The following is a 13,342-nucleotide window of genomic DNA, read 5'->3' as shown; positions in this document are numbered from 1 at the left end:
GGTGTTTGCCTACCATGCAAGAGTCCTGGATTCAGTCCCTGGCACTGTATAAATTGGGCTTGGTGTCACATGCCTATATCCCAACACTCAGGAGGATCAGAAGTTCAAGGCTAGGCTAGAGAGATGGTGCACTGAGTGAAGGAGTCTGCCACCAAGCTGGACAGCCTATGAACTCCACCACAAGACCCACATGGTGGGAGCAGAGAACTGACTCCCAGGAGTTACCAGCTCTGACCTACACACACCATCCATATTCAAGAGTGCACACAGTAAATATATTTTTTCTTGAGACAGGGTTTCTCTGTAGCTGTTGGTGCCTGTCCTGGAACTAGCTCTTGCAGACCAGGCTGACCTCAAACTCACTGAGATCTGCCTGCCTCTGCCTCCAGAGTGCTGGGATTAAAGGCGTAGTGCAGTCTTAATCTGCTAGGAAACAATAGAAAATGATTACGTGTGCTTACAATCAGCATAAATCAAAAATTGCTTTATCTGACAAGTCATTGTTTTGTCTTAGGGATAGAACTGCCCTTGAGTAGCTTTGCCTCTGAAACTTCACCAAGTTGGGGAACAGTGGACGCTTTGGCATAGTTGACTGAGAGTATAGTAGCAGTTCCCTGAAGCAGGTGGGCTGCTAAAGCACGCCAGCAGTTAGTTCTGGCCTTACTGGAGGCCTGGCCCCTGTACTATTGGGCTCAGCCTTAAAGTTAGGCGGATGTTTGCCACCTCTCTTGCCACAGGCTAGAATGAGTTCTCTTTCCCTTAAAGCCTTATTTTTCTATTTTTTTTTTATATTTAAGAGACTTGGAAAGATATTTTTGACTTTTAAAAAGTGAAAAATTATACAGCTCCTGATGGCAACTCAGCACCTGTAATCCCAGTGCTTCAGAGGCTAGGACTGGAGGATAGCCAGTGCAGGAGCAGCTTGGACTACTTAGTAAGTTCCGGTCCAGCCCGGGCTACAGAAAGTAACAAAAGAGTGCAGGTCAGGCCGGGCGGTGGTGGCGCACGCCTTTAATCCCAGCACTCGGGAGGCAGAGGCAGGCGAATCACTGTGAGTTCGAGACCAGCCTGGTCTACAAGAACTAGTTCCAGGACAGGCTCCAAAACCACAGAGAAACCCTGTCTCGAAAAAAAACAACAAAAAAAAAAGAGTATAGGTCAGTGTCGTGGTGCTTGTTCACTGCATCATGCACAGGCCTGTGTTCACATCGGGGTACTCATGCCTCAGATTTGGTGGTGGTTTTTTTGTTTTTCGAGACTTTCAGGGTTTGTCTTTGTAGCCCTGGCTGGCCTGGATCTCAGAGATTCGTCTGCCTCTGCCTTCTGAGTGCTGGGATTAAAGCCGTGTGCCACCACCACCACCCAGCAATGAATTAAATTATTTTACTTCAGATTATTTGACACTTTGCCCTGTTAATTGTTTCTCTATGTTCCTAGTACCCTGTGTCTGTAGGGCATTGTGTTTTGTGTTTTTAAGTCACAGATGAGTGTGTTTCCAGAAATTCAGAGATGCCTTAGATATCAAACTCTTTTTGACCAGCCACATTGGTATCACTCTCACTGCCCTGGCCTTCAGAGCTGGTGTGTAAAGATGGCCTGGCATGATGGAGTATCAGCTGATTCTCGGGTGTGTAGCAGCTGGCCACACTGCTTGAGAGTGTCCTGTTCTTTGCAGATGTTATGTCTCTTAGACAGAGAGGACAAACTTGGTGACATCAGGTTATAAAAATTTAGGGGACTGGAGATGGCTTTGTGGTTAAGAGCATTGACTCCTCTTCCAGAGGACTGGGGTTCAGTTCCCACATGGCAGCTCACAGCTGTCTGTAACTCCATGATCTGACTCCCTCACACAGACACATGTAGACAGAACACCAATGCAAAAAATAAATAAATAAACAAACAAACAAATAAATAATTTTTTTTTTTTTAAAGAAAAGTTCTGTGGGAAACAACACTTTCAAAGTCCTGATACTCTGTTTTTCCCTTCAGTCCTCCCGTTTTGTCCCAGGGATCCTTCTTTGCTTTTGTGTTACTGAAATTGAAGCAAGATTGTGTTGAGAGGCTCTCCTGTCTCACCTTTACCTCTGAGATTGATTGTGCTTAGTGGAAGCATTCACTAGCAGCTTCCACCCTCGATCCTCCTAGTGGCCCAACTAACCCCACCTGTACCCTGGGTTGGAGCTGGCCCTGCATGTTTTTGGCACTGAAGACCTCAAAGCTCTTTGACAGTGGTTTTCCTCATGTGTTTCAGTCCAGGGTAGTCAAGCGGGTGCCTTTCCATGCTCTTTCCTGAGGTGGCCCAGCTATGGGGCACGCCTGCATCACCAAGAGCTCTCTCCCCTAGCCACTGCCCACTTCTAGCAGAGGATTGCTGGCCGGGTACAAATGCCATGAAGCTTCTTCGCCTTGAGGAACTGAAAGTTGATTCATGTTTTTTTATAGATAAGGGACTCTACTGTTTGAGACATCCTACCGAAAGAATGTATCTCTTGCATAAGCCATGCCTTCTCCCTAGAAGGTCCCACAGGCCATTGCTTTTTGTGTCTGAGTGCTGTATTACCCTGTACTTCCTTCTCAGTTACATGGACACAGAGCAGTTTGAAGAAGCTGTGCGGGACTATGAAAAAGTGTATCAGACGGAGAAAACAAAAGGTATGAGAACAAAGGGCCATCGGACCCAGGGATCCATGGTCTTCTAGGTCCTAAATTTAAATGTGGGAATATTTGATGTAGCACTTAGGGGTGGATCTGGAGCTGATTTGATCACTAGCCTAGAAGCAGTCAGCAGAGTTCCTGAGTGGGGGCTTAGGCACCTGTATTCTGGTTCTAGCTCCTCCCTGTCATTTTCACTTCCTGTCTTCAGAAGAAAGCACCAAAAAAAGTTCCTGTTGTGGTTACCAAGGCTTCTAGCCTCTGGGCCCCTGGGCTGGGACCCCGCAAGGGAAGCAGCTGGATCTGTGTGTTGATGCCACCTGTTTCCCTCAGAACACAAACAGCTCCTAAAGAATGCGCAGCTGGAGCTGAAGAAGAGCAAGAGGAAAGATTACTACAAGATCCTGGGGGTCGACAAGAATGCCTCTGAGGACGAGATCAAGAAAGCTTACCGGAAACGGGCCTTGATGCACCATCCAGGTGAGCTCTGCAGAGGGCTGCAGCAGGAGGAACCCTAAACTACAGATTGTGGGCGGTGCCACATTTCAAACTTGGACATAAACAGACTTTGTTTTCCTGTGACCCTGATTTCACGGAATCCTCTAGATCGGCACAGTGGGGCCAGTGCTGAAGTTCAGAAGGAGGAGGAAAAGAAGTTCAAGGAAGTGGGAGAGGCCTTTACCATCCTCTCTGACCCAAAGAAAAAGACTCGTTATGACAGTGGACAGGACCTGGATGAGGAGGGCATGAATATGGGCGGTGAGTTGGTTTGGACACCTGGAATGAAGAAAGGTCCCTGTAACATTTTTCTAAAGCACCAGAAGAGGCCCTGTTGTTACCAAGGCTCCTGCCTTCTCGGCAGCTGGGCTGGAACACTCCAGAGGGGAAGTCTGTAAGTAAGTGGTCAGCCGGTGATATAAGACAACAGGCTGTCAAAAAAAGATGAGCTAGGGCAGGAGCCATCAGAACTGCTGTGGCCTGGAAGAAAAGAGCACATGATAGTTCCAGGAGTCAGGATCTTTAGGTCTCCTGCGATAATTTCGGTGTCACTCAGTTGGCAAAGGTGGGCCTTCTCGGGAAAAGCCCCAGCGTTATGGAAGGCAGCGTACTGCAAATGCCTTTTCTAAGTAAGGAGACAGTAGGCAGACCAGGCTGAGGCAGAGAACGCTTTCCTTCTGGACTGCACTTGGAGGGACACATGCCAGGGCTAGGATCAGCAGCAGGTTCTGCCTCGGGTGGGGCGGGGGAGGTTTGCTAACATCTCGGCTGGAATGATGTTGAAAAGGGAAGTGATACTCAGAATTCTACTGTGTGTGGTTCCTCAGACCCTTCTGATTTTCCCCTTTTTTGTCCCTTCCATGCTTCTCACCAGATTTTGATGCAAACAACATTTTCAAGGCATTCTTCGGTGGCCCCGGGGGCTTCAGCTTTGAAGGTGGGTATGCCTACTGCCCTTGAGAGCTCCCAGGTGAAAGCAGCTCTGACCCCTCCCTCAGGCAGCTCCTGGGAAGTCTGAGTGGAGACAACATGTATGTTCAGTAAGACATGTATGCACTCTAGGGTGGTAGAGGAGGCGCCTAGGCTTATCCAGCACACCTGGCAGGGGAGAAGCACCACCAAACTTCTTTTTCTTTTTAAGATTTATTTATTATGTATACAGTATTGTGCCTGCAGGCCGGAAGAGGGCACCAGATCTCATTACAGATGGCTGTGAGCCACCATGTGGTTACTGGGAATTGAACTCAGGACCTTTGGAAAAGAGCAGGCAGTGCTCTTAACCACTGAGCCACCTCTCCAGCCCCCACCAAACTTCTTAGTATGGAGCCGTCTCCAAGAGCAAAGGTGTTCAAATGACCCCAGTCAGTGTAGGGTCGCCTTGCACACTGGCCCTTGCACTCACAGTTCAGACTATTTGGTGCCCTTGGAGTCTGTGTTTGGATTAAGCTGCCCTTGAAGACTTCTGTAATAACCATAGTTTCCCTAAGAAAATCTACAGAGCAAATAACAAGCCTTTCTTTTCCCTTCCAGCGTCTGGCCCGGGGAATTTCTTCTTTCAGTTTGGCTAATGAAGGGCAACTACTCAGAACCCAGAAAATGCAGACTCGCTCAGTTTAACCATGAATGTGGACGGTTCACCTCCTCCATCATGTCCCCATGTACTTAGAGCAGTTTCGTTTTCTCAGTTGGGTGCCCTGTGTCTGTATGAGTGGGGTGAAGGAAAGGGAGCCAGCACTGAGGACTGGGGAGGGGAGGGAAGCCAGGGGTAGACAGGGAAGCAGCTTGTGAATTTTTGTTGTATTGTTTAACTTTATTAAAAAAGAAAATAAAATGTTTTGACCATTTTTTGGTCGTTAGCTTTGGTAGCTGCTCTATTCCTGAAGTTCATCCAGGAGCCTGATGTCCATGTGCAGTGTGTGTGTGTGTGTGTGCTTTGCTTCTGTTGTTTTTTAGATGGTCTCACCACATAGGCTGAGGCTGTCCTGGAGCTCAGGGCAGTCCTCCTGCCTCAGCCCTTTCCAGTGCTGAGATTACAGTTTGAGCCACCACACAGTAATGCTCCCATAGTGCTTACTGTCACTGTAGGCTTGAGGGACGTGGACATGAAAGCAAATTCTGCTCCTGACCTCTAGGCTTTTTTAAAGCCTGCTGGGCAGCTCTAGAGCGCAGGCCTGTTTGCTGGCTCTAAAGGCTTGTGCTGTTGGAAACTGCACTCTGCGAATGCGCGACTGGTCTCATTTCCTGCTTACCTGTGGCCTTGTCACCCCACTCAGTCAGGTCACTGCTCAGGGCGGACACTTGAGGCTGTGAAGCTAGATAGCCAGGGAGTGGGAGAGGCCTTGAACCAGAGTGCCAGATCCGTTAAGCCAGGGGCCGTGTGAGCTTGAAGGGGCTGTTGTAGGTCTTGTGTTTGAAGAACGCTAACTTGATGACCTTTCCCAGAGACCCTGCAAAGCCCACACTGGAAATTCTGAGTCTTGCTGAGAGGTCTTTGATTAGGCCGAGAACACCTGCATGGTCGCCTTAGCTCTCAGATAAAGGCTTTGTGCTCCAAGTTCCTGGCTCCCAGCCAGCCCCACCTTCTGTGTAAGTCTGAAGCCAGCCTCTCCTCTCTGCTTCATGAAAGCCAACACTGTTCGGCTGCCTGGTCTCACCACAGCTGTGCCTGGCCAGCAGAAGGGAGACAGGACCGATGGCCCCAAGCTGTGGGACAAAGCTAGTCTTAATGTCCCCAGCCCTGGCCCCAGGGAAGCCTAAGATGGACATAGAAGGCTAAGAGTGACTGCACACAGCTGAGATTAACATGATTTATTTCAGAATCAGTCTTAGAGGTTGCTGAGGTGGGCAAAACCAGGGTAGGAAAATAAACCCCAAATACCGGGGTGACAACCCAATTAGCAAGGTCCTGTTACTGAGCAAAGGCAGCGTGAGGAACCATAACACATCATCTTGTTCAGCTTCCCCAGGGCAGGAGATGGGGCATACTCTAGCCAGCTCAGGGTCCCCTCATTGGTTCCTGGTACCCACCACCCTCCTATAGAGGAGGCCCAAAGGCACCACGACCACGGAGGCAGGATGGGCTAGGCAGAAGGCAAAGCTGGAGCTTCTTGGGCTGTGTCTCTCTGCTCAGCCTCTGTCCACACACAGGGCGTGCTACTGTGCGGGGTGGGTGACCAGTGGGAAGCCAGAGGTCCACTTCCTCCCGCTAGTGATCACACTCTTCACCTAGTCATTGTGAAGGAGGTGACAGGGACTTGAACCCCTCTACATGCCAGAGAGTAGCCCAAGCCTTCCTAGGTGATTTAACAAAGAGTCGCACCCAGGGGTCTGATCCCTCTCCGAGCTACCACCGTTTTCCTGTGGAAGTAGCACTGTCCTTAGCATGATGTGTGCAGCTCTGAGGTGTGCCCAGCTCTGGATAGGCATCAGGCAGGGGCCAAGGGAGAGTTAACCAGCTCCTGGATGTGGGGCGGACGTGGTTCCAGACCCAATAGCCCAGCCTTTTATTATCACCACTGGCCCAGGTTTCTGAATGGTGTCTTCCTCTACCCACATGCCTGTGTAGAGCTTGAGTGTTAAGGGGAAGTGGGTGGACAGGAAGGGGCTGGCAGTTACTTTACAGATTCTTAAAATGTTACAGGTAGGTTAGCTTTGAGTAAAAAATAAAAGTCAAGTGGAAGGCCTTGACTTTTGCCCTGTCCACCCCTCTCCCTTCTAAAGATCAAAAGGGTGTGATCTCTCAGATGATGGTGCAAATCTGCATGGCACCCCCCTTCCGGCTGCCATGTGTGGGCACAGGTTTGCCCTTCCCATAGTACCCTGTGAAGATGGTCTTGACCTCCATCTTCTTAGCCAAGGTCAGCATCCAGCGGCCTTTGCCCAAGGAATAGAGCTTGCCCCTGGGGAGCTCACCCACCTCCTCACCTCGGCTGCCCCCCTTCTCCTGCTGCAAAATCTCTAAGAGGTCAAGGCCTGTCTGCACGGGCTGTACATCTGCTGCACAGCCGAGGGTGATGTGAGCTCGGCTCCCTGCGGGCAGGCTCTCCGAGGAAGATGGCTTATCCACGTCACTCGGCCACAACAGCAGCTGCTGCTCATTCAACACCACCTGGGCCCCAACCGTCTTGGGTGTCACAAAGAGGGCCGAGATGGACAGTTTGAAGGCCTTGCTGTAAGATCTCTTCACCACCTGGGAAAGGGAGGCGGCAAGTTAGAGGGACAGCTGGCAAGAGTCGGCCACCTCCAGAGGAGTGCAGCTGTGCAGGGGTCGTTTTTAAAAAAGGCAGATCAAATAGCCATGAAACACCAGCCACTCAAGGCTGGGAAAAGACTCAGACACCAGACGCAAATCCCCTATCTCATAGGCCCAAGGTTCTGACTGCTGCTAGCCTCTCTGGTTCTTCACTTGTGAGAGAGGAGTAAACTCAAGCCTGCCTCTGAGGAAACAGCCTTGATAGATCAGCCACTACCGTTACTTCACAACTCAATCCACTCAGTACAGTGGTTGACATCTGCTTAGACCTCTGGCCATACCTGATGGTGTGTGACAGGGGCTTGGTTAGCCTTGGTAACTGGACAACAGAACGGAGCAAGGGTCTCTCCAGCCATCTCACTGGACGAGGCTTTGAGAGCACAGGTGAACTACGTTACTAACACCTGGCTCCCAGGGAGCCTGCCACTTCAGTGAGGACTGGCCAGTGATGGAGCAGTAGGCGGTTGCTGGGAAGGCAACGGTAAAGGAAGTTAGGCAATGTGCCTGGAGTTAAGGATGGCTGCGTCTGGCCATGGGCTACATCAGTTCAGGAACGGTGTCTCTATCCTGAGCCACTCCTTCCCCTCTGGAGCAAGGCCAGGCCTCCGAGGTAGACCAGAGCCCCAGGGCAGCAGGCTCTCATTTGGGTCTCTGGGACTTAACATGGGTTCAAGAGGCCAGAGTCAGGAACCTGTTGCTGCCTGGCATTCTCCATAAACCTACTTGAGGCAAAAGGCACTTAGAGCAGGTTCTGGGGACAGATGGACTACAAAGTTCCTAAGAGGGTAGCACAAGAACACAGACTCAGCCAGACAGGAGACCACACTTTTCCACCACTGTGTGATGTCTGCCCGAGGCTGCAGCTCCAGAAGAAACTTTAGCCCACTCGCCATCCCACCCCCCCCTCCGGTTCTCTGGGGAGAACTCACATCCTGCTGGGCATATTCTTCTGCCCCGGTGGCCTTCCCGTAGTCACAGAATTTGGTTGTACAGTGGAGCACGCCTGGGGGTCTCTTCCCAAAGTAGCTGACCAGATCAAGCTTCTCCTTGGGTTCATCTCCAGAAACAACTGCAGAAGAGAAGATCCAGTCATTGGCAGCGAGCTAGGCCTACCAACACCTACCACAGAAACTGCAGGCCCGGGGTGGGGGTGGGGGAACAGCCCACGCTAAGATGTTCTCAGGCAGTCTGCTGAGCTTCACGCATGCATTTGCTAGCTGGAGCTGCAGCTCAGTTGGCAGAGTGCGAGGTCTAAGCGTGCACAGGCCCTAGCATTGGGAAAGCAGGTGCAGGAGTTCTGGGGGAGGGGGTGGGTTGGGGTGCTTGCCTAGCACGTATAGGGTTCTGGGTTCAGTGCTGGGCAGAGAACGGTTTAAACTCCCAACCATGCTGGTTTTACAGCGTACAGATCTTTACATCTCCGAGTTCTAGGACATATGTAATAGGGTCAGGCAATGCTACCCAAAGGCCAGCACCATACCTGGGAAGGGAAAGCAGGGTAAGAAGGTGGAAGGTGGAAAAATGAAACAAATCTTGCTACTTTCTAGCCATGTGGGACAGACACATGGTTAACTCTTGCCCTCTATGGCAACAGTTCGGGTTGCCATACCCCCAAACTCCACCTGGCCTGAGTTGACACCAACCATTTCACCCAGGGGGTCACCAATTACTCTCCAGTGCCCTGTGGCCATGCTTAGGGGAGGAGAGCATACCAAGGGCCTGGTCCCAAAAGGGTTCTGGGTACAGTGGGACAAGGTGGTTGGGGACTAGAACGTCAAAGCTGATCTAGACTCCAAGCTTTCTGGCTGTATTCGGTCTCTAGCTTTTCCCTATTTGTTCCCAAAGGCTTAACCCTTCCAGGGAATTTCTATTTTGACCATGCCCTTTACTGTCTCTGATGCCTTCTGCCCTGAGCAGAAAAGAGTTCTGGTGTTTGTGATCAAAGCCAACATCAAGCAGGAATCATGCCCAACTGAGCCCCACCAGCTCTGGCCAGAAGCCCTGGCTCTTGGGGTTGCCCCTCACTCTCTACACAGGATGTGGGCTGGCTCCCAAGCAGCATCTTGTAGAGTGGGGCTTAGGAGCTCAGAAACAAGTTTTCTGAGAAGTCACATGGGCACAACAGACCTGTTTGCAACTGTTTGCCTCTGAGCAATCTTAACGACAAAACAGGGTTATTTCAAGTTTGCAGACAAGTTAAAATTGAGAGACTAAAAACAAGTTAAAGGAGACCGACCAGGCATGGTAAAGGGAAGGGAAGGCGGGGGCAGGAGGATTGCAAACCAGAGACCAGCCATGCAAAGCTACATAGTGAGACTGTCTCAAAAAACAAACAAACAAACAAACAAAAAAAAACCATAGATTAAAGGCATAGAAGAACTAGGGAGTGACAGCCTGTGGGAAATTAGGACTCTCGAGCCTTCCCTAGCCCTAAGCTCCCATCCTCTGGAGCCAACAGCCCTTGCCAGGAGAGAACCCTGCTGGATACTACCTAGGTACCCGTGACAACTCTCATATCCTTTCTGGGCATGGCTCTTATGTGGAGAGAATATTCTGGAAGGCGTGAAGCTCTGGGAATGCCATGGCAGTGCCATGGGGAGCCGAAAGCCTGCAAACCATCCCCAGGGAAATCACAACAGGCTTTATTTGACTACTTTTTGTAGTTGAGACATCTCCTATTTTGCTTGGAAACATGTTTTCTGCCGCTAAAAAATGAGTTTGACAGCCTTGGGCCAGGGTCTCCCTCTGAGGTTGTAGCATATGGTGACATTTCTTTCCTATGCTGAGAGTCACTTAGTTTTCCTACCTCCCAGACCTACATCCAGGCTGGGAGAATGATGCTGGAGAGAAGAGGGCGGTGGCAAGAAAGGCGCAGTGGACGTGTCTTCTCCACCGTGCCATCTGCTCCCACCACTGACGCCTTGCTCTGGCTATTCCTGGAAGCCACAGCCTGTAGCCTCCACCCCTCCCCAACCCCATCCTTGGAGCTCTCTACCACAGGCAAACAGAAGGCTTTAGCTGCCCCACTCCCTCCCCCACAACCACCTACAGTGTCGAAGCTCCTTCTTGAAAGCCTTGTGATTCCCCAGCTCCTCCAGAAAGACCTGGCCAGCTTTACGGAGGGTCTCGGAACTCTTTTTCGTCAGGAACCAGCCAAAGTAGAGTGGCAGGAAGTCCTTCTCCAACCCAGGCTTCAGTTTCTTCAGCTCTTCAGCAGACAGCTGCCACTGGTTCTTCTCCTTGAGCTGGGCACAGTCCAGCCGCCACGCTGTCTTGGGTTCCACCAACACCACCTGGTACTGGTACTGATCGGCCATTTCAAAGAGCTGATCCAGCCGCTCCCGCTCGTGGTTGGTATCGTCAAGCACAAGAACCCTGACGTCCCGGCGGCAGTAGGCAGCCAGGTCCTCGTCCAGCCGCTTGTATTCCTCGGAGAATTCTGCTCGGGAACCAGGGTTGATCTTGTAAGCATCAGCAGATACCATCTTGGTCCCATTGTGGTACTTATCCACGATCTGCCGAGCCAGCGTAGACTTGCCGCTGCCTGGCAGGCCACGCAGGATGAAGAGTGTCTTGCACTCATGAAGTGTGGCCACCGTGTCCTCGTCCTGGAGGAAGGGGAACTGCAGCTCTGGCTTGTCCTTGGCTCCTGAGGATGACATTTTTCGGAAGAAGATCTTGGGCAGGAACGTGTGGCTCTTTCGGGAAAAGCTTGTGTTCTGTGTGCAGACGTAGAGGAGATGTCAGCCCACAAGCACCTAATCCTAGTCTTTGGCCTAGTTCTCCCAACCGGGGACCAGCTGCCAGCTCAGGAATCCCCAGTCCTAACTTAAAGCACCCTTGGGTGGTGGGTGCTTTCCCCAGCAGGGAGTGGTGGCTTTTTTCTCCCAGTAGGGCCTTCAGTATCTTCAACAGCAGGTAGGAAGATGGAACCTCAGTGACACGAACTGCCTAACCTCTTATTCTCCAGGCTCCGAGGATCACTTTCTGCTGCCCCTCAGAGAGAACACCTTGGTGGCAGGGCATGCAAGGGAAGCAAACGCCTGTTGCTCACCGTCAGCCCTAACTTCTATATTCTCGGCACCTCTGAAGGATGTCCTATTTGTAGGTCTGAGGCTATGTATGGGCAAAGCCACAGCTGCCCTGGTGCTCTGAGTGTGCAGAGGAGGGTGAGGGCAGAGGAGGGTGACCCAAAGACCGCCTCCCTCCACCCAACAATGGCACCAACAGATAATACTCTCTTGTCTGGGTGTGGGGGGACAATGGTCCCACAGAGGGCTGGTGGGGGGCAGGGCAGGAGAGCACTGGACAAAGGACCTCATTCACAGCCACCTCCTCTTCTGCCCTCAGCCCCCATCCCCACCCCCCACCCCGGTCTGTAGGACTAGGGGGCATAGGGCACCTGTATTAGGGATTTCTGTCCCCTACTTAGTAACAAGTAATAGCAGTTTCAACTGTCACCTACACTGGCTTTTACCTTTGGTTGTGCACCCTGAGAATTTAGCTGGTTTATGGCTTCTTTATGGCCTTGGGCGGGGGGCTGTTGGGAACCCACTCCCAACGCAGACTCCGAAGCACCCCTGAGCTCTGGTGCTACCCCTGGCCCAGATCCACTTGGGAGCATCGACTTCATCTTCCGGGCTACAGGAATTCCTTCTCCAGCGGCTTTGAGACCCCAAGCCTCCCCCCGCCCCCTGTCTTTGAGTTGCTTTGAAAGGCCCAGAGGTTGGACTTCAACTCCGGAACCTGGGGCGCAAGTTACTTCTGCCCATGCATCCCCAAGACTCTCGCTTTCTGTCCCCACCCCAACCCCGGCCCCCGCGCTTGCGCTGCGCTCACCATGATGCGTGGGCGCACCGCCGTCACCGCCTTTGCGGGCACTACGTCTCCGGGGCCGCCCGCCTGCGCGAGGGACACGGGCGTCTTGGGGCGTCAGGACCACACGCAGAGCGCCTTTCATAGCCCGGGGGCGGGGCGCGCGGATGGGGCGGGGTCAGCCCGTGCCTCCGCGCACGCGCTCCTGGGAAATCGAAACCAGGGTTCTGGGAAGTAGCGGTGTGAGTTTAAGTTGAGCGCGAAGGCACACCTGGACTCTATACCACAAAAGTCGGTCACCTTTGTTACTTAAACGTTAAAGATTAACTTTTTATTCCGTCTGTGACAGGGGCTCACTATGTAGCCCTGGCACTCACTTTTTAGACCAGGCTAGCCTTGTACTCACAGAAATCTGCCTGTCACTGCCTCTGGGAGTGCTGGGATTAAAGATGTGGGTGGGCCATTTCTCCAGGAAAAAGATTAACTTTTTTTTTTAGATTTTATTTATTTATTATGTCTACAGGGTTTATGCCTGCATGCCTGAAGAAGGCACCAGATCTCATTGTAGATGGTTATGAGCCACTATGTGGTTGCTGGGAATTGAACTCAGGATCTCTGGAAGAGCAGCCAATGTTTTTAACCTCCGAGCCATCTCTCCAACCCAAGATTAACTCTTCAAACAGGAAGCGATTGCCTTTCCTGCATCCCTAGGCAGGTTAGTGGGAAATGGGTGAGGTATAGTCATGCATGTGTGGAAGTCAGATCTCTTCAGATTTTATATCAGGCCCCCTAGACCTTAACACAACTGAAGTACCACTCAGGTCATGAACCCAGGCAGCCAGGCAGCACCACCTGCCCAAAGAGAAACAAAGACCTAGTCCATCAAAGGCCCTACTTCTGGGAAAGTCCCTAGAAGTCCTAACCTTGCTTTTTGGCATCTGAAGTTCTGCTTCGGACAGAGGTGTGCTTAGAAGCCCACCTGAGAAAGGCTTCGGGCTCAGCTGGCCCACTGCTGTGGTTTCTGTATACCCCCACACCACCCCCAAGCCGTGGACCCTCCACATAGTAGGTCCTGAGGAAAGTGAGCCAAGGGCAGAGAAGCAAGCAGAAACCCCTGTGCTCCCA

General features: G+C 51.6%; 2 protein-coding genes across 3 annotated transcripts in view; one reads left to right on the top strand and one right to left on the bottom strand.

The window, feature by feature from the left end:
- The window catches only part of Dnajc7 (DnaJ heat shock protein family (Hsp40) member C7), a 36,750-nt gene extending 31,756 nt beyond the window's left edge, over positions 1-4,994 (top strand). The window contains exons 10-14 of the mRNA XM_050156837.1: positions 2,579-2,652; positions 2,986-3,132; positions 3,259-3,411; positions 4,025-4,087; positions 4,681-4,994. Of these exons, the coding sequence (XP_050012794.1) occupies positions 2,579-2,652; positions 2,986-3,132; positions 3,259-3,411; positions 4,025-4,087; positions 4,681-4,718 (475 nt within the window). The 3' untranslated portion in view covers positions 4,719-4,994. The remainder of the gene's footprint in view (positions 1-2,578; positions 2,653-2,985; positions 3,133-3,258; positions 3,412-4,024; positions 4,088-4,680) is intronic.
- A 949-nt stretch (positions 4,995-5,943) lies between these two features.
- Cnp (2',3'-cyclic nucleotide 3' phosphodiesterase) lies at positions 5,944-12,377 on the bottom strand. Of its 2 annotated transcripts, none has more exons than XM_050156839.1 (4): positions 12,242-12,377; positions 10,452-11,121; positions 8,332-8,471; positions 5,944-7,339 (listed from the first exon to the last, which is right to left on the bottom strand). In XM_050156839.1, the coding sequence occupies exons 1-4, from the start codon at positions 12,242-12,244 to the stop codon at positions 6,890-6,892; spliced, it is 1,263 nt and encodes a 420-aa protein (XP_050012796.1). In that variant the 5' UTR covers positions 12,245-12,377; the 3' UTR covers positions 5,944-6,889. The 2 variants fall into 2 exon arrangements, with proteins under 2 accessions (XP_050012796.1, XP_050012795.1); XM_050156838.1 differs by lacking the exon at positions 12,242-12,377 and adding an exon at positions 11,880-12,171.
- Between the last annotated feature and the right edge of the window lie 965 nt (positions 12,378-13,342).

This window comes from Alexandromys fortis, unplaced genomic scaffold (genome assembly GCF_014885135.2).
Source record: "Alexandromys fortis isolate MF-2015 unplaced genomic scaffold, M_Fortis_MF-2015_v1.1 scaffold_31, whole genome shotgun sequence".
NCBI lineage: Eukaryota > Metazoa > Chordata > Mammalia > Rodentia > Cricetidae > Alexandromys > Alexandromys fortis.
This window is presented reverse-complemented; position numbering and strand designations above follow the sequence as displayed.